This window comes from Sardina pilchardus, chromosome 21 (assembly GCF_963854185.1).
Source record: "Sardina pilchardus chromosome 21, fSarPil1.1, whole genome shotgun sequence".
Lineage (NCBI taxonomy): Eukaryota > Metazoa > Chordata > Actinopteri > Clupeiformes > Clupeidae > Sardina > Sardina pilchardus.
Window position 1 is genome coordinate 15870888 of NC_085014.1, and position 22247 is coordinate 15893134.

Sequence of the window (22247 nt, forward strand, 5' to 3'; positions counted from 1 at the left end):
ACACTGTAAACGCTGCAATGCACATTTAAAGTTAAGATTTCTGCACGCATTGCATGGTTTAGTTTGACCCAGAGGTCAAGACTGCCTTTATCAAATGTACCGCAATGCCTCGCGCACTGATATGGCAAGTCCGAGTATCAAAGAAGACCGTGGAACGACCTCGTTCTCCAAGTCCGCTTTTAATTGCGTTTCTCTGTACTGAAATATGTCAAATTATTGAATTAATCACTTGTCTGTATGCATAATTACTGTGTGAAATTGCAGAGACAAGGTGGAAATAATTCAATAATATAGCAAATTACTATCTTTATTTGACTGAGGTTATGGGCACTACTTTTCTTTGGAGAGTGCTATCCTTCAGATCCGCCATTTCAGGGGAGAAGGCGCTTTGTTAGGTTTAGAATTACGACAGAGCGGCAACAGCCAATATTGGTGCATGAACTTCTACCTTTAAATGACATACTTTCAGATTTAGGTGGAAATATTTAGGTATCAATACTATTTCTGCAATTCATGCATGAATTTAGTTTTTAGACCAGCCGTTTTGAGACGGTAGCAGCTATTATCTAAACGTTGTTGCTAGCTGAGCTAGTCGGGCAGTGTTGTGACATTAAACCCGAAGTAGCTAGCGCGTTTTGTTTAGCACCACATTTATTTTGGGCTGAACAACGGTCACGGACCTTTTAACATTTTCATTAACTTACATTAAGTAAACTACACAAGCAACACTGACGACCACCGTTCAAGAGTCCAAGACCGAAGGGGAGATGGCTAGCTCCGTGGGAAACGTGGCCGACAGCACAGGTAAACATTTTTCTAGCAATCTACTTAGCATTAATGTTAGCTGAGCTACCTCGCAAGCTAGCTTGTTAACACACTGTGTGCTTGGTGTGCACATGTTATATTGCATTGTAGTCCCTTCTAGGCTTGATAGCACGTAACGCTAATGTTAATTTAGTGTCGGCACTATCTAATACTTGTGTCAGCGACACAAGGTAACGTTAGCTACAAACTAACGTTGACTATTGACTTGCTGTTAACTCGCTAGCCTTGATGACCACCTAGCCCAAATCAGTCAGGCTCATCGGTAGCAGATAGCAGCCAACTAAACGTTAGCCAACCATGGCCTCGAAGATAACGTTGATGTAAGCTATGGAATCAAAACATTATTTGAAAGCTAATTTGCCTAATCCACTGTTTAAGTCCATACGATTTGTTTATCCTGTCACAAGCGTACGTTAAAACGATACGCCTTTTTTTTGTCATGTATTAACAAATAATTGTGTCTGTCCAATTATTCCCCAGTGTCGTCTCGCCATGTTTTCTGGCGCGTGCAGCGAAATATGTTCTTGAAAACGCTGACAGCCTTCCCGTTCCCTTCCAGATCTTTCTCTCTCGCATTCACTTCCCATCAATACCCACTGAAATTAAAATCTAATTTTGCCCGCATGCTATTAATTATGCTTTACCTTACCCCCACCCCACTCCCTTGAAATGTTATGGGTCATTCGCTGTCCCTTGAAAAGGATAGAGAGTGATCATTGTGTGTAAGTTTACGTAACGGTATGCAGGCATAACGTTACCATTTGTGTGTGCGTGTGTATGTGCAAGCAAGCATTAATGACCGATTTTGCACGTGTTCATGTTTCTTTTACCACACTGATGTAGCAATAAAATGTGGGACCATTCTGAGTTCACCCTCTCGAATGGTCTGTGCAGCAATGTGCTGCTTTTGAAAATGAATTGGCTTTGAATTAAAACGCGTCTTGACGGAGACGCACACGAAACATCTTGCTGCCTGGTGCAGCATTCTAGGCCTACACCATCCAGTTCATCAATACACCATCATCAGCATCCTCCATTTTCTTTAGGTTATTTTTTTTTTTACTGTTTTATTGGTTTTGCTTGTTCATTTGATTGATTCACACATCATATTTTTTCTTTTTATTTCTCAACTATTATTTCCATTTCTTCTAACATTGTTGTTCTCCCTTCCCCACCCCCTCCCTCCCCCCGCTGGGCCCCCCTCCTCCTCGGGTTGTGTTGGTGCTCCAGAACCGACCAAACGTATGCTTTCCTTCCAAGGGTTGGCGGAGCTGGCCCATCGTGAGTACCAGTCGGGGGACTTTGAGGCCGCCGAGCGCCACTGCATGCAGCTATGGCGGCAGGAACCTGACAACACTGGGGTGCTGCTGCTGCTTTCATCCATCCACTTCCAGTGCCGCCGGCTTGACAGGTGAGCTCCAGGGAATGGCGAAGGGAGAGTGACGGGGCACCCTTACAGGGGATGTCTGGGGTGCTCAGTAGAGGCGTTGTGCGCTGTCTCAGATGTGTTATGGCAGTGAATTGTGTGCGTTGATTGTTGAGATCTTTTTTCAGGTACCTGCATGTTACAGCTGAGCTTTCGTCTAATGTTTTCATGTAAATTTTGACTGGTCAAACAGGAAATCTAAATTTAAGTCCTTGAAGTTTACATACAGTCTGACGTCGAATAGGAAATTGTCTTGTCGGAAGGGATGGATCAGTTTGCATGTGGTATAGCATGACGGAGGTTGTTAAGCAATTTGTTAATTAACCTTAAATTGCTATTCCAGTAAATTTGCCTTGACAACACTTAGTTTCAAACCCACAGCTGTTCACGCCTCCTCTTTCCATGAGGAGAGAGTTCATTTTTAATTGCCATGGCACAGCGGATGCACACTTGCTCAGGCTGTCATTTCCTGTTGCGGAATTTTCATGAGTACTTGTAATATAGCGAGTGATTTGGATGGAAAACCAGCAACTGTCTCTTACTCTGCCCCCAATGTATGACTCCTTTACACTGGTGGTTGTTGTGCGTGAACACACACACACGCGCACACACACACTCACACACACCAGCTGCTAAATCTGTTCTGACTGTGTAATGTGTGTTTTCTGAGGAGGTGTGCTTGCTATGCGCTAGAGTCACCTGTGTGAACCAACGTCATAGCAGGCTGTAGTAGTGGTGTGTGCCAGCCCTCTGTGTTGGCATGTTTGTGCACAGGGCGGTGTTGTCCATCTGTGCTATGCTATTCTTGGAGGGCAGGTAGAGTTTCAGGTTTGGGACTGGGAGGATCGTCTGAATTGTAACTCAGATCTGGATGTGTTGAAATAACATTGTTTTCTGGATGTGTTAAAATGAAATTGTTTCCTTGTTTCTCAATGTAACCGTATAGATATTTGCAAAGTATGTGGCTTTGAACAAGAAACTGAGGAGTTTGTGATGGATCTGTGTTATACTGTCGTGTACAGTAATTATATAGTAAGAGACCCAGTTGCATCTCATTCAGTCCTATGACTGTACAACTTAGGAAGGTTGCCTTGAATGTTGGTGTGTGTGTGTGTGTGTGTGTGTGTGTTTCGAGTTGAGTTTGTGGAGGTGGAGAATTTGAATGTGGTCGTGTGTTTTCCCTGTCCATGGTCTAAACATGCAGTATCCATCCAGTATTTCTACCTCAGGGGTTGGGCTGTTTATCACATTTCAGACAGTTAACTGAACATGAAACAGTGAAGCAGACTGTGTTGCTCTTAGGCTACTGAAATAAACTGAAAGGTAGCATAAGCTGCAAGTAGCCAAGGTTGAATGAATCAACTTTTTTGTATCATCCAGTTGATGTTAGGCTAGCATTGGATAGAACATAAAGTAATGAAACAGACAGCATAGTGATTAAGCCCTCTGAAGTTTATTGACAGATACCATTGCAGAGGCTAACGAAATAAGCTATAAGTAGCATATGTTAGCCCCAGTGATATCCGCAAATGAATCAGCAATTTTCGAGGTGACATTACGATAGCAGCCTATTTATTACTCGAACATGAATTAATGAAACAGCATTCCTGTTTTTGAGATGAAGTTGAATGATTAAAAATCATTCAACTGAATGAAAAAAACACTTGACCGCCTTCCTATAGTTGGCTATTGTCCCTGTCTCAAGCAACATGCAACTGTCAGTCATGGTTCCTTTGCGCAGGGAAAAGTTCCAACCCTCGAAATAGGAACTGAGATGGTTATGGGAGCTGCAGTAAACAGGACAGACAAGTCTGCACACTAAAGCTCCAATATTCTTTTTTCTTTTATTCACCACATGTAACGTTTCGGGACACACTGCCCTTCCTCAGACAAGGAAGCAAGGAATGCTATAGGAGCTGCAAACACAAGAGTCAAGGAAGACTTTTAATCTCATCTTCAGTACCTGACCCCTTCACCTTATGATTTTGTAATCCTGTTAACTGTTGAGCCTCTTTGGCACTGAGTGACACACACACTGCTTAGGTTGTAGCTTATTACACCATTACATGTACTCATGTTTATGGTGTGTATTTAGTATTGCGTTTGTGTGTTTGGATACACATTACCTCTGCTTGGAAGGCTGAAATCAGGGTGTGATCACAGTTCTACTTAGGCTGGCTGCTGACAGGGCGTCCAGATAGACTACTAGTTATTGGAGTTGTGTTAGCAGTCAAGTAGATTACAGTTTGCATGTCTAGGTGATTTGATAGTAACAAGACAGGACAATTGAGGTCATTGATTATACAAACACCCGTATTTTTTAGTCCACGATGTCCTTATTCCTTTTGTTTTGTGTTGGCCTGTCGTCTTGTTTACCTCGGCCAAAGAGGTATATGTTTTCATCGGGGACCGGCGTTTGTCTGTCTGTCTGTCTGTTTGTCTGTCTGTTTGTCTGTCTGTTTGTTAGCAAGATAACAAAAACCCACACTTCCTCTCCTATTCTCTTATTCTCATTCTCGCCCTCTCTCATTCTCTCACTATCCCTCTCTACCTCTCTACCTACCTCTACACACCATCCACTTTTCTTCTCATCTTTTACCTCTCCAATTGTTTTCTTCCTCTCCTGCCATTCATGTATGCTTCTTTTCTCTCTCTCTTCCTCCCCCTCTATCTGTCCACCTCCTCTATCTATCTATCTATCTCTCTGCCCACTTCTCCATCTCTCTCTCTCTCTCTCTCATTCTCTCACTATCCCTCTCTACTTCTCTACCTACCTCTACACACCATCCACTTTTCTTCTCATCTTTTACCTCTCCAATTTTTTTCTTCCTCTCCTGCCATTCATGTATGCTTCTTTTCTCTCTCGCTTCCTCCCCCTCTATCTGTCCACCTCCTCTATCTATCTCTCTATCTATCTCTCTGCCCACTTCTCCATCTCTCTCTGTCTCTCTCTCTCTCTCTTGCTTCCTCATGCCTCCTCCCCTGCTATCTGTCCACCTCCTCTATCTATCCATCCATCTCTCTGCCCACTTCTCCATCTCTCTCTCTCTCCATCTCTCTCCATCTCTCTCTCTCTCTCTCTCTCTCTCTCTCTCTCTCTCTCTCTCTCTCTCTCTTCTTCGCGCCTCCTCCGCAGGTCGGCCCACTTCAGCACCCTGGCCATCAAGCAGAACCCGATGCTGGCGGAGGCCTACTCCAACCTGGGCAACGTGTACAAGGAGCGCGGCCAGCTGCAGGAGGCCATCGAGCACTACCGGCACGCGCTGCGCCTCAAGCCGGACTTCATCGACGGATACATCAACCTGGCAGCCGCCCTGGTCGCCGCCGGAGATATGGAGGGGGCCGTGCAGGCCTATGTCTCTGCCTTGCAGTACAACCCCGTGAGTGTTTTGCATTGTGAGATTTGCATGTGTGAATATACTACACGCACACACGCCTTTAATACAGGCAGATGTAATGCAGACATTTATTCTTACATACATTGTCCTGGAATAGTAAAGGATCAACATTAAAAAACTAAGTCTTTAATTAGTCACCTGCTTGTCAGTTTTACTGAACGTAGATGTTGACTGCAATAAGTTATGGTTTTTGACTGCTTTTTTTGTTTGTGTTTGTAGGACCTTTATTGTGTGCGCAGTGACCTTGGTAACCTGCTGAAGGCTCTTGGCCGTTTGGAGGAGGCTAAGGTATGTTTCATCGGGTCCATCCTGCTTGATGGCATCAAGCTTTCTCCGTTCATTTCCCTTTTTATTTCTTTATTATTTCCCTTAGTTTATTTATTTATTTTTTAAAGATAGGTTTTATTTTTTCAACCACCTTCCCCAATCCTCCCACCTCCCTTTTTGACCCCCACAGCCCTCCATCTGGAGTGTTTTTTAGTATTATTATTTATTTTTGGCAGGGGGTGCTATCTCGTCCCCCCGCCCCCCACCCCCCTGGTTCTGTTAGTAACTCCCCCCCCCCCCCCCCCCCATCACCCTGCTTCACTGCTGGACCAGATGAAGCCCGCTGACGTCTGCAACAGCGTCCAGAACCAGGCCACCAGCCAGTGCCAATCTCATAACAGAACCGTGTGAGAAACCAATCTTCACGGCCCAGTAAATCCTGGCTTGGCGATTCATGCAGATGAAGACTAGAATATTAGTAGTTTTCTTTTGTTTTTTAATCTTTTATTAAGCTAACATTTTTTTTTCAAGAAGAGTAGTGTTGCACATTTTTTAATTGATATTATTTTTTTATAAATACCTTCATCTATTTTTTTAAATATGTATATTTATATACATGATAGGGTAGTGACATCTTCATGCTCTCACCCCCATCCCAGAACCCATCCCTACCCCACCCCCCACCCCTCCAACCTCAAAGCCTTGTGCTTTTACCCCACCCTGGCCTCTACCAGGTCCTCTCCTCAGGAAGAAAGGCTGTACTCCTGCCGTTTAGGCTTTTATGCAGACCTCTCCTCTTACCAAAATTTCAGCTGGCTGCCAGCGACGCAGTGCTCTTTGGAGGGAATAAAGCTGGCTCGGTCTTTGCCGAACCAATGGACTGGCGGAGTTAGTGGTATTTGCTGTGCACCAAATATAAGATGGCTTCCAACTTGTCCCCCCTGTCTGCCATTCACCTGTTCAATCCGTGCCGATTGGGCAGAAAGACCCATTCAACCCAAAAAAACAAAAGCAAAGTCTTGACTAAAAAGGCTTACTCTTCTAATTACTTAGCGAAATTTGTGCTTCTCACCGTTTTGAAATGAGAGAAGAATTGTCCCTCTTAGCTTGCCGTTGCGCCCATGAGCCACCCCTGTGTTGGGTCCCCCCCCTACGGTGACATGGCGGACGGGGACCTGCTGCGAGGGGTCACAGTGCGTGCCCCTCTCCGTCGGGTTGGATGCCACCTTATTGGTTTGAGAGGGGGAGGGGGTCGTGGGGCGAGGCAGGAAGGGGAGCGGCCAGCGTCCACCTTCCGGCCCCACCCACCCCTCCCCCGCGCGCTTGCTCAGGTCACGTGGAGTTGCGCGCGCAGTGAGCTGCTTGCCTGACCCCCTCAGCCACACACACACACGCGCGCCCACACACTTGGGGAGGGTCACCCACTCTGTCAAATCAGCCTTCGACACAGTGGATTGTCAACAGCATAGTTGTGTAAATGCCAGCCTATATCTTCAGAATCCTACAGCAGCGCAGCATAGTTGGCTGTTTGTCGGCTTATCTGTGTGTCCACACACAATGGTTGGTCATTTAGCTGCCATTTGAGCACCTCAAAACAAGTTTTGCCCTCCCCACGTCGGCTGTGCCAGGCAGGTAACTCCCACTTTGCACTCCACCGCAAGCGACAGATGCTGGGCTAGAAAGAGAGAACCCACCTGCGCGCCACAAGCATTGACCTCTTTATTTCAGAGCTGTGGAGGCTTCTAGAATACAAAGAACATAAACCCCTCCCACCCCCCAGGCTTCTCTCTTCTCCCATTGGCCAGGATTCAGGAAATGCAGGACAGGATAAAGAATCACAATGTATGTACAATTATGATTAGTTGTTCTTTTTTAAGTATTGCCTTTGAAAGAAAAAGAGAAGGAACAATGAGGTAAAATCAACCTGCAGTTAAGAGCCTGAAGAATGAATGGATTGCTATTCCCCCCCTTTTGTCTTTTAACTATGCAATGATTTTGGGGACATACCCAAAGCAATGTGATCAGGTCACGGGGGGAAGACCAAGCCAGTTGGCCTCCCTCATTTTCTTTCAATTGGAACAATAATTTTTAAAATAAATTTGGTTAACTCATTTAAGTAAACATAGTCCAAAGCCTTTCTTCTCTCCTGCTCTAGTCCTTCCTTTGCAAACTGTTATCCCCCTTATTACAGACATTTTAAATGTATTTGCATGAGTGTAAGATATGGACTAAGCTTAGGATGGCTTATTTTTATTTCAAGTTGTATATATTTTTTTTACTTTAATATTTATTTTGGTGTGTGCGTGCGTGTGTGTGGTTTTTTTTGTACATCCATTTAAAAAAAAAAAAAAAAAAAGAACACAGAAAAAAAAACTGTTAATAAATTGCCAACTTTTACTAACGATCTTTTTTCTTCTTATTTTGTCTCTTTTGGTTTCCACGACTGATATTGTTATTTAGAAGGTTTCAGGTGTGGTGGCCTCTTCCTCCAGCTCAGGGGTGGTACGCCGGAGCGTCAGTAGGCCACCAACAGCCCTCACCTCCCCCCTCTGCAGCGGCTGCCCATGACACAGTCCCAAAATATGGTAACGGGTTTGTAACTGCCAGCAAAAAAAAAAAAAAGCAAGAACTAAAGAGGATAAAGAGAGAAGCGAGAAAAGAGTAGAACACTTCACGCCAAAAAAAAAAATGCCTGACTTCTGCTGTCGTGTGGCTTACTTTGGAAGAAAAGCATTTTACTAATAACATGGAGAAACAAGTAAATGGACAAATATGTAACTTTGCAAAACAAAGTAACATCGGCCCTCTTGCTGAAGCTTGTTGAAGAGAACAATGTAACAAAAATAAGAAGGGAAAGAAAAAAAAACAAAAATTAAAAAAAAATGGATTGGATGCAGTTTAGCTCCAAACGAGCTAAGCACAAAAAAAAAGCAAAAAAAGTAAGAAACCCTCTAACTCTCTTACTTGTTGATGATTTCCTCCTGTTGATCTGTTTTTTTGCCTTGTTTGTTTGTTTGTTTGGTGTATGATTATGATTTGTATTTTTTCTTCTGGGCTGGTCGGAGCTGCTCCCGCCGCCGCCGCTGAGGTGCAGCAGCACGCGCTGTGGGTCTGCAGTGCGCATGGGCCGCGCCGGCGACCCTCTGGTGCCACACAGAGGCGCGCGCACGCTCGCCAACCACGCGACCCGAGAAGTCCCAGCGACAACCCCCCTCCCCCTCCCCCACCCTCCTCCCTCCAAACCCCCCACCCCACCCTACCCTCCCCTCCCTACCCCTCCTCAACGACCCTCAGCACACTTCCACTTCACCCGGCCTGTTCGCAGCATGCCCCCCCTGGCCTGAAAAAGCATCCTCCTCCCACCAGCCTGGCACCCTGAAAGGCCCACCCATCTCTAGCCTAGATAACCAAGATCCAAATACACTTAGCCACACACACACACACACACACACATTCACACACACACGCACATTTGTTAGTTAGCTCCTCATGGTGTGTGCGTTTCTATTTTCGCACCGTGAGGCGAGTGGGGGTGTCGCGGAGTGTGCCCGTCTGGTTTTGGGGGGCGAGGGAGTCATCTGGCCGACCAGTGTTGGGGGTATGCGGCGGGCCCAGTGAGCCGGTGTTGGCGCAAGCGAGAGGGACACTCAGCCAGGTGACCGACGCAGCAGCAGGTCAAAGCGCGTGCGGCCGCGCCCGCGTTGCGCGCCAGCGTCATAGAAACGCCCTTTAACCCCTCCTACATGCTGGGAGGGGACTGGGCTCACAGCGCTCGCTTTACAGGGACCTCCACCCATTCCCACCCCCCCGCATTCAAGGTTGAGTACAAGAGCCCACATAAGAACGCTCCTAAACGGCCTTAATCGTAGATGAACTAACATGCCAGTTTTGGCTTTGATACGCAATCTAACGTCAGCTAAATGGTACATTATAAATGGGCTTTAATGGTTCTAGTTGTGTTTCTAACACAACCTTGGCTGTTTCTGAGTTTTTAACCAGTGGGCACCCTCCTGTGTCTCACACACACACACACACGTGTGTGTGTGCCTTTGCTCTGTGCAGTGAGCAAGGGGGCTTTAACTGTTGAATGTGGGGGTGGGGCGTGTGTGATGGTCGGATCCGCGCAGCGCAGGGACAAGCGTGCAGCTTTCGCGCGGCAGAACGTCACAATTGCGCAAGCTGGCCCACACTGCAGGCTCACCTTTTGCCTTCAGCTAGGACGGACACTAACACTGTTTCTCTCTGCCCCCCTCCCCTTTTTTTCTTTATTTCTTTTGGTTTTATTCACTCTTATCTTTTTTTTTATTTTCATTTTATTTTTACTACTACCCCCTCCTCCTCCCATCTTTCCTTCCCCTCCTCTTGTCTCTTCTTTTCTGTCGTTCCTCTTCTTCTCTCCTCCTCTCCCTTGCTCTGGTTGTTCTTTCTGAAGGCGTGCTATCTGAAGGCTATTGAGACCCAGCCCAACTTTGCCGTAGCTTGGAGTAACCTGGGTTGTGTGTTCAACGCCCAGGGAGAGATCTGGTTGGCTATACATCACTTTGAAAAGGTGAGAAGGCATAGACATTTCCATGATTGAGAATACTGGGCAGATATATCGTTTGTTATTGACTCAAATCTTATGCTTATTGTTTACTTCAGAAATGGATGTAATTTCTTTTTCTTCCCTAGGCTGTAACTCTTGATCCTAACTTCTTGGATGCCTATATTAACTTGGGAAATGTCTTGAAAGAGGCTCGCATATTTGATAGGTAAGGTCTTTCATTTCCAATGTCCTGTCCAAAATACAGTAGATTAAGGTTTGATTAAACAATGAACCGAACTCCTTTATGTAATAATAATGATAACGATAATGATGTTATTAGTTAATATTATTAGTCCAGTTACTGAATGTGCATAACTGCACAAACTGAATCGTCCTTAATCCGCTCTCCTATTCTCTCGCTCCCTCTCCCTCTCCCTCTCCCTCTCTCTCTCATATTCCCTCTCTCCAGAGCTGTTGCTGGTTACCTGCGGGCCCTCAGCCTGAGCCCCAACCATGCGGTGGTCCACGGCAACCTGGCGTGTGTGTACTACGAGCAGGGTCTGATCGACCTGGCCATCGACACGTACCGCAGGGCCATCGAGCTGCAGCCACATTTCCCAGATGCCTACTGCAACCTGGCCAATGCTCTTAAAGAGAAGGGCAATGTAAGCATCTTCTTTGTTTGTTTGTTTGTGTTTGTCCATCACTGGGCCTAGCTGCAACTAATACTATCATTTGGCACTGATGGGTATTGTTTTGTGCCTTGAATCACACCCTCATATTCAACCCAGATGCATACAAATATCTGACCTACCTCTTACCTTATACCTACCTGACCTTTTTAGGATAGTTAACGAGCTTAGGTCTCAACCGTACAGAGTGGTCCTTAGATGCTGGTTCTAATGAAGGTATGTGTTTTTGTGTTTGTGTTCCGTAGGTGTCTGAAGCAGAGGAATGCTACAACACAGCCTTGCGCTTATGCCCAACCCACGCTGATTCCCTCAACAATTTGGCCAACATCAAGCGTGAGCAGGGCAACATTGAGGAGGCTGTGCAGCTCTACAGGAAGGCCCTGGAGGTGAGAATCCTCAAGGGGAAATAAAGTCACAAAAGTCATAAAATGGAGAAAATGCTATGCTGGCCGGTCTTCTCTTATGCAGATATGTTAAGCTACTTTGAGGTTTTTGTTACATAAACAAAATGGCCTAGTTCTCTAGGAAGTCCCTGGAGGCAAATGATGGGCTTAGAAATAATTGATTTTATGATGATCTTAGGTGGAAGAGTTTATCGTGCCTAACATAAGGGAACATGATTTGATTCCTTAAGTGGAGCCTGCTGACAGATTAGGGTCAAAACCCCTGGCTCTAGCAGTCATGAAAAGAGGTAGATGGAATCAGAATCAGTTCCAGTGGTAGTAACTGTTTTTTTCCCCATAGAATTGAATTCTATTTGTGGGGAGGGGAGGGTTCACAGTTTTAAACAAGATTTGCGCAATGTGGTTATGATACTAACCGGATTTAGTCACAATTTAGCCAGCTCCTTCCAGGATTGTTAATGTTTTCTTGAAACCTGCATGCAGGTTTGCTAAGGGACAGAGACACAAGGAGAGGCTGCACAAAGGTGCACATAGCTCTACAGTGAAAGGATTTCATGCAGTTTAAATAGTGCAACATAGAATAATGATTGTGTGGTGCTGGTGGTCAGTGTTGACATTGCGGTGGGCCGCCACAAATAAGTCAATGTATGGGTAACACTGGTAGTAACACTCTGTCTGTGTGTGTGTAGGTGTTCCCAGAGTTTGCTGCGGCCCACTCCAACCTGGCTAGTGTGCTCCAGCAGCAGGGTAAGCTGCAGGAGGCACTGATGCACTACAAGGAGGCCATCAGGTAACTACATCACATCATCATCATCATCATCATCATCATCATCATCATCAACATTCTCATCTTCATCTCAACACTGAACATAGCAGACCTCACTATCAATCAGCGTCAGCCTGAAAAGACAGCTTGCATGAAATATTCTGTAATAGCTTTACACTATGGAAAGCATTAGCCTCCTCCAGTGAAAGACGATGCAATGTACCTACCCTCCCAATGTCAAAATAACCTACAGACTTATTTCTACCCTAATAGAGGTTAATGATTTCTGAGAACTCTTGACTTTTTTTGGGGGGGTCAAGTTTGTTTATATAGCGCATTTCATACACAGAGGTCATTCAATGTGCTTTACATAAGCAAAAAACAAACAGTAGTAGCAGAGTGTGTGTGTGTGTATAATGGCATAACTGTCCTTTCTGATCCAGGATCAGCCCCACGTTTGCGGACGCGTACTCCAACATGGGCAACACGCTGAAGGAGATGCAGGACGTGCAGGGAGCGCTGCAGTGCTACACGCGTGCCATCCAGATCAACCCCGCCTTCGCTGACGCACACAGCAACCTGGCCTCCATCCACAAGGTGACACAAGGACACACACATGCACACAAACACATGCCGCACGGCACGCACACACACACACACACACACACACACACACACACACACACACACACACAGCCTAGGCGCGCACACATACACACAGCCTAGGCACACACACACACACACACACACACACACACACACACACACACACACACACACACACACACACACACACACACACACACAGCCTAGGCACACATACTCTCACACACATAGATTGCACACAGATTGAGTATGTAATGCCTGGTTGCTCTCATGTCTACCACACTCACTGTGTGTAGTTCCTGTCTCTAATATTTAAGGTTGAGTAAATATGTGCTTATAGAGTGTTTATTTGTTTACTGATCACGCTTCCCCCGTTTGTGTGCAGGACTCTGGCAACATCCCAGAAGCCATTGCGTCATACCGCACGGCACTGAAGCTGAAACCTGACTTCCCTGATGCCTACTGTAACCTGGCCCACTGCCTGCAGGTCAGACCTGCTCACTGGCTCTTGGGCTTCTGGTTTCTTAGAGGTTTCATTGGCTACTTACTGAAAGCCAACTGATATTTCTTAAAATTGATGAGATAAACGTTGTTCTATTAGTTGATGGTTATGAACATATCCCATTTTGAGGATCCAGATTCGGCATGGAATGTCTCCAGTGTGCCCTCGGTCTCTCAGCACCATGATACAATCTTGTCATTTTTAGACAAAGTGTCATACAGTTTTGTCTTTTTGTTATTATTATTTTCTCTTCATTGTACTGGGGAAACAACAGCCAACCAGTTTACCTTCTCTTAAAATGATGGCCTCCATTATGTAAAAGGAATGTAGTCTTGCTTTAAAAAAACAACAACAAAAACATTCTCTGTGTGTGTGCAGATTGTGTGTGACTGGACCGATTACGACGAGCGCATGAAGAAGCTGGTGAGCATCGTGGCGGACCAGCTGGACAAGAACCGGCTGCCCTCGGTGCACCCGCACCACAGCATGCTCTACCCGCTATCGCACGGCTTCCGCAAGGCCATCGCCGAACGTCACGGCAACCTCTGCCTCGACAAGGTACGCACACACACACACACACACACATATACAGACACACACTCTGTCTCACTGCTCTGTTGGACTGAAAATGGGCTAACCCTCCTTAGTGAGTTGAACTGAAGCAGCTGAGGGAAAGAGGGGGTGCCTCCCATATTTGGAAGGTGGAATGGTCCGCTCCAGTTGACCAGTGGTCATAGGATATCAGGGCTTTGCCGTTCCCTGTGGCAGATGGTGCTCTGCCTTGCCTCGCCTCGCCCCAGTGGCTCAGGTTGCACTTCGCCGCTAGAGTTTCTGCTGCTGCGCCGTCACATGCTCCCTGGGCTCACCTGGCAGGCACCAGCAGGGCGAAGGTCACAGTCGAAATGTTAACACCTTTTGGTCACGAGTGCGCGTGTGCTGTACCGTAATTTCCCGGCTATTAGCCGCGGCTTATACATTGATTTAGCAAGATTTCTTAAACTGTGAGGTTTATACTCGGGGACAGTTAATATGGTTTTGTTTCTTTTAACTTGTATAAAACTGTACTGTGTCTTATACACAATGCGGCTTATACACAGGAAATAACTGTACTTGCTCGAAGTTGTTAAATGCAGATTACATCGTGTCCTATTCCCACTGCGTCTCTCTCTCTCTCGCTCAATGTCTGTCTCTCTCGACCGTCCTATCAATCAACAAATTACAGGAATGTTTTTGTGTGTGTGTGTGTCGCATATCTTTCAAACTATTCGTCTGCTTGATGTCAAACTTGGCAGGTGTCCTGCTACAGGCACGAGTAAGTGTAGTGACATGACGTTTGGATAAGAAATGCGAAACATATTGTTAAATATATTGATAAAAGGAGCACAGATCGGCTTTTGCCGCTCCATTTTAGAAAATAGTTCTACTTCCCACGATTAGACCGTGAACTGAGGCCTATTCAGTTCAGTCACTGGATGTTCTGTGCTACCTTACCGAGGCCTATTCAGTTTGGTCACTGGATGCTTTAGCTGTGCTACCTCTCTGGCTTATTCAGTTCAGTTAATGAAGTGGAATCCCTAGTGCTGGATGTGTGTGAATAATGCAGGCTGAACAGGGACAAAAATCATCAAAAGGCAGACGATGCGTCTTCCCGCCATGAACACTTCTCCGTCCAGCTCTCAGCCCTTCCCCCTCGTGTCTCCTGTCGTCTCCGTAGATTAACGCTCTGCACAAGCCGCCGTACGAGCACCCCAAGGACCTGAAGGCCAGCAACGGCCGCCTGAGGCTGGGCTACGTCAGCTCCGACTTCGGCAACCACCCCACCTCTCACCTCATGCAGTCCATCCCCGGCATGCACAACCCGGAGAAGTTTGAGGTGAGGCCTGCTGTGTTGTGTGTGACGTACACAGTATAGCTTTAGTAGCTATAGTATTGTCTAGAGTTGGGCACATGGATTTAAGTTTAAAAGGAGGGATGTTGTTAATATTATTTGTCCATGGAGTTTAAAATATTGTGGGAAATAACCCACAGTGTTGTTCAATTATTATTTGATTATTTCCGTTGCTAACACTATTTTTAGGGTTCGCTAACGAAGCAGACCCGTAGTCCTGTGTGTGTGTATGTGTTCTGATCTTTGCTTTGTGTTGTCTTGTTTGCAGGTCTTCTGCTATGCTCTGAGCCCTGATGACAGCACCAACTTTAGAGTCAAAGTGATGGCCGAGACAAATCACTTCACAGACCTCTCCCAGGTACACCCTTAACAAAGCGCGCACGCATACACACACGTACAAATACACTCTCACTCACACACATTGACGACTTGTTGTGGATGTGTAGCATAAGTTCACACATAACATAAAGATCGTCACCTACGTGTCAGCTGTTCACTGCTACAGTTTCGTTTGTACGCTCACACAATGCTTGCTGCTCAGGCAAATCTTCCTCTTGTCGACCTGCAGATCCCGTGCAATGGAAAAGCAGCTGACCGCATCCACCAGGATGGAATCCACATCCTTATCAACATGAATGGCTACACCAAAGGAGCCCGCAACGAGCTCTTCGCCCTGCGTCCAGCTCCTCTCCAGGTGTGTGTGTGTGTGTGTGTGTGTGTGTGTGTGTGTGTGTGTTCCCACGGAGTCACCTCTGACCGCCTCTCAAGGCTCGATAAATTAGTTCTCTTATCTGGAGAGCTCCTCGATTCCGGTGTTAACAGTGACCGACCCTCAGCCCTCGTGGGTGATGTTTGTACATCACTCGTAGCTTTAACCCTTTGATGAATAGGGTCTTTTTTTCTGTCATTCTAGAGAACTGCTCTGCACAGATTTTGCAATGAATAAAAACATTGGCGTTCATAACAATTACTTTAGTTCATTAGCTGAGTTTCCATTCAGGTCAGTCACAAATTCTATGAACATTCGATTCAGTTTATTCTTTGTCCCAAAAAGTGCAATTTGTATTAAAAAAAAAGAAAGAAAATTCAGCTTAAGACTACGTACATCTGCTCGCGATTCCATCCACTGTGTTCTCTACCAAGTTAAATCCACTTCCCTCAAGCTAAAAAGATTAGATGCTTCTGGGAGCATTCTCATCCCATATTAGTGCTGTTCAGAGCTTTAACCTCCCTCTCCCCTCTCCCCTCCCCTCCCCGTAGGCCATGTGGCTGGGCTACCCCGGCACCAGCGGAGCCCCCTTCATGGACTACATCATCACCGACAAGGACACCTCTCCAATTGAGGTGGCCGAGCAGTACTCTGAGAAGCTGGCCTACATGCCCAACACCTTCTTCATCGGCGACCACGCCAACATGTTCCCACACCTCAAGGTAAGAGCTCCACACACACACACACACACACACACACACACACATGAGCATATACACACACCTACCAAATCATTTAAACAAATACATTTGTATATGTGTACATGTGCAGCCTGTCTTTGTCCTATGCATTTTATACATACATGCATGTGTATGTGTACTGAATGCAGCAAAACATATGCATGTGTTTCTATACACTCAGACATTTTCTGATTAACTCTCTCTTTTTTTTTTTGGTCAATGTAGAAAAAGGCTGTTATTGACTTCAAGTCCAACGGTCACATCTTTGACAACCGCATCGTGCTGAATGGCATTGACCTGAAGGCCTTCCTGGACAGCCTGCCTGATGTCAAAGTAGTCAAGGTTTGAGAAACAACTCGCTCTCAATGCACACTTCAGCGTTCTCATCATGATTAGAACAAAGCTATGCATTACAAATAAGCCATACATTGTTGTATGCATTATTTAAAAGAAAAAGTAAATGTTAAACATCGAAAGCAAATCTAAAATATAATTAAGTGATTTTGTGATTAATGAACAGCTTCTTGAATTTAGAAAAAAAAACAACAACTTTAAATTGTAAACAATATTTTCTCACCATGAATGCACAATGGCCATTGTCCCAGCAGATGGAGTGTGATGGCCAGGAAACGACAGACAACAACGCTGCCATCTCTATGCCAGTCATCCCAATGAACACCGCAGCCGAGGCCATCATCAACATGATCAACCAGGGACAGATCCAAGTCACCATCAACGGCTTCACCGTCAGCAATGGCCTGGCCACTACACAGGTAACACCCCCCTCACCACTCAAGCACTGTGCGCACAGTCTCTCTCTCACACACACACACACACACACACACACACACACACACACACACACACACACACACACACACACACACACACACACACACACACACACACACACACACACACACACACACACACACACACACACAGTCAGTTCTCTCCTCGGGGTGTAAAGCACACACAGTAGTCTGCTGATCCTGCGTCTGTGTGAGCGTTCAATAAGGAGGCGATAGACTTGGTGAAGCTCTGTAACTTGTTTTGAGTTTGAGTGGTGGTCATGAACTGATGGTCCTGCCCTCTTTAACCCCGCCATCCTCACCTTAATGTGGGGGCATGTTCCTGCCCCCTTTAACCCCACCATCCTCACCTTAATGTGGGGGCATGTTCCTGCCCCCTTTAACCCCACCATCCTCACTGTAATGTGGGGGCATGTTCCTCTACTGGTGGCGAGGTGACGTGACTGCCTCTCCAGTTCCCCCGTCACACGGCCCTGTTGCTCTTTGCAGGCCTCATCAGAGGAGGAGATGGTGGTGAACGGCACTGTAGTGCTGCAGGTACAGCACTGTGAGGGCTTCTGGGGTTAAAGGGGCGGATGGGTCACGTCACGTCACCTGGACGTGGATAAAAGATGGAAGCACGGGGGGCGCTGTGGCACAGCAGGCTACAGCGTCCGTACCATTTACGGGTCCGAGTGCCCACGGGGACCCAGGTTCGAATCCGGCCTGCAGTCATATCCCGATCCCGCCCCATCTCTCTCTCCCACTTGTTTCCTGTCTACCTCTTCACTGTCCTGTACTAATAAAGGCAAAAAGGCCAAAAAATATACTTTAAAAAAAAAAAAAAAAGATGGAAGCACATTCGGCAATTGATAGCCTCACCATCTGACTTGTTGGTGTGATGAACGTGTGTTTGGTGAAAGGCTGGCGCTATCGGCACAACAAGGCACAAGACCCTGCACTGGGGTGGCACTAGTAAAATAGACGTTGAATTGTTAGTTTACGCTGTCAGTAAATTAGTGACATTTTGACATCTTGTTTGTTTGTTTGTTTGTTTGTCCCTCTGTAAAGCAAGCATTTGCTGAAGTTTCCTCTCTTGCTCCAGCCTTCATGCTAATCCCTCCGCTTGTGGCTCTCTTGTGTTCAGATCAACAACAAGGCGGCCACTGGAGAGGAGGTGCCACGCACCATCACCGTGACGACACGCTCCCAGTACGGCCTTCCGGAAGACTCGATCGTCTACTGCAACTTCAACCAGCTCTACAAGATTGACCCACCCACCCTGCAGATGTGGGCCAATGTGAGTGCCTCATGAGTGTGCATTAATGATTGGGATTTTCTCCTTTAATATTCTCTCTTTTATTTTTTCTTTGTTGTAGATGCTTAATATTGTATTGTCTCCTACTTTTCTATTGTCTCCCTTCCCTGTGGGCTCCTCTCCTCTCCTCCCCTCCCCTCTCCTCCTCTCCTCTGCTCTTCTCTCCCTCCTCTCCTTTCGTCCTCTCCTACGCCCTCTGCTCCCCTCTCCTCTCCTATCCTCCTGCCCTTTTCTCCTCTCCTCCCCTCTGCCATCCTCTGCTCCTCCTCTCCTCTCCTCTCCTCTCCTCTGTAGATCCTGAAGCGCGTGCCCAACAGTGTCCTGTGGCTGCTGCGCTTCCCTGCGGTTGGCGAGCCCAACATCCAGCAGTACGCCCAGAACATGGGCCTGCCGGCCGCGCGCATCATCTTCTCGCCCGTGGCACCCAAGGAGGAGCACGTCAGGCGTGGGCAGCTGGCGGACGTCTGCCTGGACACGCCCCTCTGCAACGGGCACACCACCGGCATGGACGTGCTGTGGGCCGGCACCCCCATGGTCACCATGCCTGGTCAGTGACGTCACTGTGGCACTAGAGATTGTTGTGTAATAGACCTCTGAAGCTTGCCTACAAATCGGTCCCAAATCTGCTGTATTTGCCCACATGAGGAGGTCCGGATATCTTTATATGGGCAAAGATGGTACCAGAATGTCCTTATATGGGGAAAGATGGCAGATTTTTTTTTTTTTTCTGGGCAAATTTCAAGGTCTGTGTGTTAACCTGTGTACATGTTTCAGGGTTTGTGTTAGCTGGGAATTAGTGTGTGTTGATAGCTAAGGTTTTTAAAATAAATAAGACCAGTTAAAAGTTAAAAACTTGCCAGTCAAAATGGACTGATATTGTAAAAAAAAACAATCAAACTTGGTTGTGGCCGGGCGGGGTTGAAGAGATATACGTAAGCAGAATGGAATACGTGTCTCCTCACATTAAGCCGTTGTTTCAGGTGAGACTCTTGCGTCGCGCGTGGCTGCTTCCCAGCTCACCTGTCTGGGCAGCCTGGAGCTCATCGCTCAGAGTCGACAGGAGTATGAAGACGTGGCTGTGAAACTGGGCACGGACATGGAATAGTGAGTACCTCTCATTGGCTCAGTGTGCGGATGGTTGGAATTTCATATCCGTAATGTTCAGACTAGAAAATACGAATGTGATTTATATGTTGTAGTTTGCTTGGGGGCATGATACTAGGAAAAGTCTGCACATCCAGGCAGGTGCTTCGAAAAAGGATAGTAGAACAGAAATGACAAAAACTGCCTCCTTCCTTGAAATGTCCCAACAGAGACATTACATTACATTTGGCTGACATTTTTTAACCAAAGCAAATTGCAAGATGGTAAAACAAACAAACAAAAAAAACATTTTTAAGCTCAGAACATCAATGAGTGCAATTGTCCGTAGGATCAGAAAGACTAGTTGTAAGTAGTGCTATGAGAGGAGATGTACTCTGACATGACATTTTAAGGCAAAATGATCTTTGCTGAGTAGGGTTTGTGTCTTTCCCTATTAAATCTCTCTCTCTCTCTCTCTCTCTCTCTCTCTCTCTCTCTCTCTCTCTCTCTCTCTCTCTCTCTCTCTCTCTCTCTCTCTCTCTCTCTCTCTCTCTCTCTCTCTCTCTCTCTCTCTCTCTCTCTCTCTCTCTCTCTCTCTCTCTCTCTCTCTCTCTCTCTCTCTCTCTCTCTCTCCCCCCCCCGACCCCCCCTACAGCCTGAAGAAGGTGCGTGGCCGCGTATGGAGGCAGCGTGTGTGCAGCCCTCTGTTCAACACCAAGCAGTACACCATAGACCTGGAGAAGCTCTACCTGCAGATGTGGGAGCACCACAGCGTCGGGAACAAGCCCGAGCACATGGTGTCGTCGCAACCCATCGAGGCGTCCGAGACCGCCTGAGACCGCCTGAGCTAGCCCCACCGCTAGCCCGGGCCCCCGTCCCGTCCCCAACCCCCCCAGTGCTAAAGCGCTAATGCACCCCTTGAAAAATCATGCGCTCAGACCTCCTCCCTTCTGCACCCCACCCCCCCACTCCCCTCCCATCTTCCCAGAGACTCTATGGAGCCTGTAGGTGGAACTGAGACATGCTCTCTCACACACCCCACCACCTCTGAATGAAATCAGGTCCTTTAACATGCGCCACACCCCACACACCAACCAACCCCCTTTGCCCACCATAAGACGGTGAGGAGAGTTGAACCCCACATGCCTCATACCCTCCCGAAGCTGTCGACACAGTCTGGTAATGCTCTGTGTGTGTGTGTGTGTGTATGCACGTGTATGCACGTGTGTGTATGTATATGAGTGTGTGTATGCACGTGTGTGTATGTATATGAGTGTGTGAGAGAAAGAGACAGAGAGAAGAGGGTGGGAGGGGGTGGTGTGTGGGAATAGAGACTTGGACCACCCAAGGCAAACTGAGGCAAATTTTGTTGGACAATTTTTTTTTTTTGTTATTGTTTGTTTTCTTTCTCTTTTGTTTTTGAAAGAAGGGTCAGCAGAGCAAAAGGGACTATTCTTCGCCTAAGACAGCTTATAATCAGTGCAAGAGCATTTCCAAATCAGCTTTAACTCTAGTTTGCAGCATTTTTTTCTGCAATCCCTCACTTTTTCAAGGTGAAATGGGACGATTAGTTTATTTGCTGTCTTGGGTGACTAGTTGGGGACAAATATACTTAGATGGAAAATTATATTTACCAAATGCCAAGTTCAGCAGGATATTTTGTTACTGTGGATTCGTGTGTCAGTGTGAAATACGAAATGCCCCCGGTGTCCTACTGGGTCCTACAGCCGGGGGGCGCTGCGTGGGCCGGATTCTCTTAAGAGGAGCCGCAGTCAAGCACCGCATTTGAGAAAATAAGCATGAGTGGCCACCATAGCCTACTGCCCCAAATCACTATGAATCGTTGTCATTTTCACCAGGCGAAGGCCCAGGTAAGTATTTCTAAACAGTCTTGATTTTATATTCTGCTTTGTCATTGGTTGTTTTCTTTTTTTTTTGTTATTTCATATTGGCCATTTTATTTATGATCGGATAATGGTGTGCTTCAAAGGCTCTTGCGTACTAGCGTGAAAACATGAACTCTGTCTCACTAAACGAGCGGCCAGTTTCGAGTCGTGTTGCCGCTGTTTTGCTTATGTGCTTCGTCCCGCCATGGTTTTCTTCAAATTGTATAGTAAGTGAATTGGATGGTAAGACCAGTTTAATCGCTCATCTCTCATCAGCTCAAATGTTCCAAGGTGTCTTGTTCTTGTCACTGAATTAACAGTGTTGTGCATTCAAAGAAAATTTGTGCGATTGCTCTGTGCTAATAAAAAGGTGTTGACATTTACCTTTGTTCTTTTGTTCTTTATGTAATATAGTATTTTT

General features: G+C 46.4%; 1 protein-coding gene across 10 annotated transcripts; it reads left to right on the forward strand.

Moving 5' to 3' along the window:
- The first annotated feature begins 358 nt into the window (after window positions 1-358).
- On the forward strand, window positions 359-22209 carry ogt.1 (O-linked N-acetylglucosamine (GlcNAc) transferase, tandem duplicate 1). Of its 10 annotated transcripts, none has more exons than XM_062525183.1 (22): window positions 359-804; window positions 2056-2236; window positions 5388-5631; window positions 5869-5937; window positions 10349-10465; window positions 10588-10667; window positions 10911-11106; window positions 11379-11519; window positions 12227-12327; window positions 12747-12900; window positions 13295-13396; window positions 13790-13969; window positions 15126-15284; window positions 15568-15657; window positions 15841-15993; window positions 16560-16730; window positions 16974-17090; window positions 17354-17521; window positions 18687-18839; window positions 19152-19404; window positions 19838-19961; window positions 20596-22209. In XM_062525183.1, exons 1-22 carry the CDS (start codon window positions 768-770, stop codon window positions 20774-20776), a joined length of 3171 nt encoding a protein of 1056 aa, XP_062381167.1. In that variant the 5' UTR covers window positions 359-767; the 3' UTR covers window positions 20777-22209. The 10 variants fall into 10 exon arrangements, with proteins under 10 accessions (XP_062381167.1, XP_062381168.1, XP_062381169.1 ...); XM_062525184.1 differs by having other exon boundaries at window positions 17357-17521; XM_062525185.1 differs by having other exon boundaries at window positions 15868-15993.
- The last annotated feature ends 38 nt before the right edge of the window (window positions 22210-22247 follow it).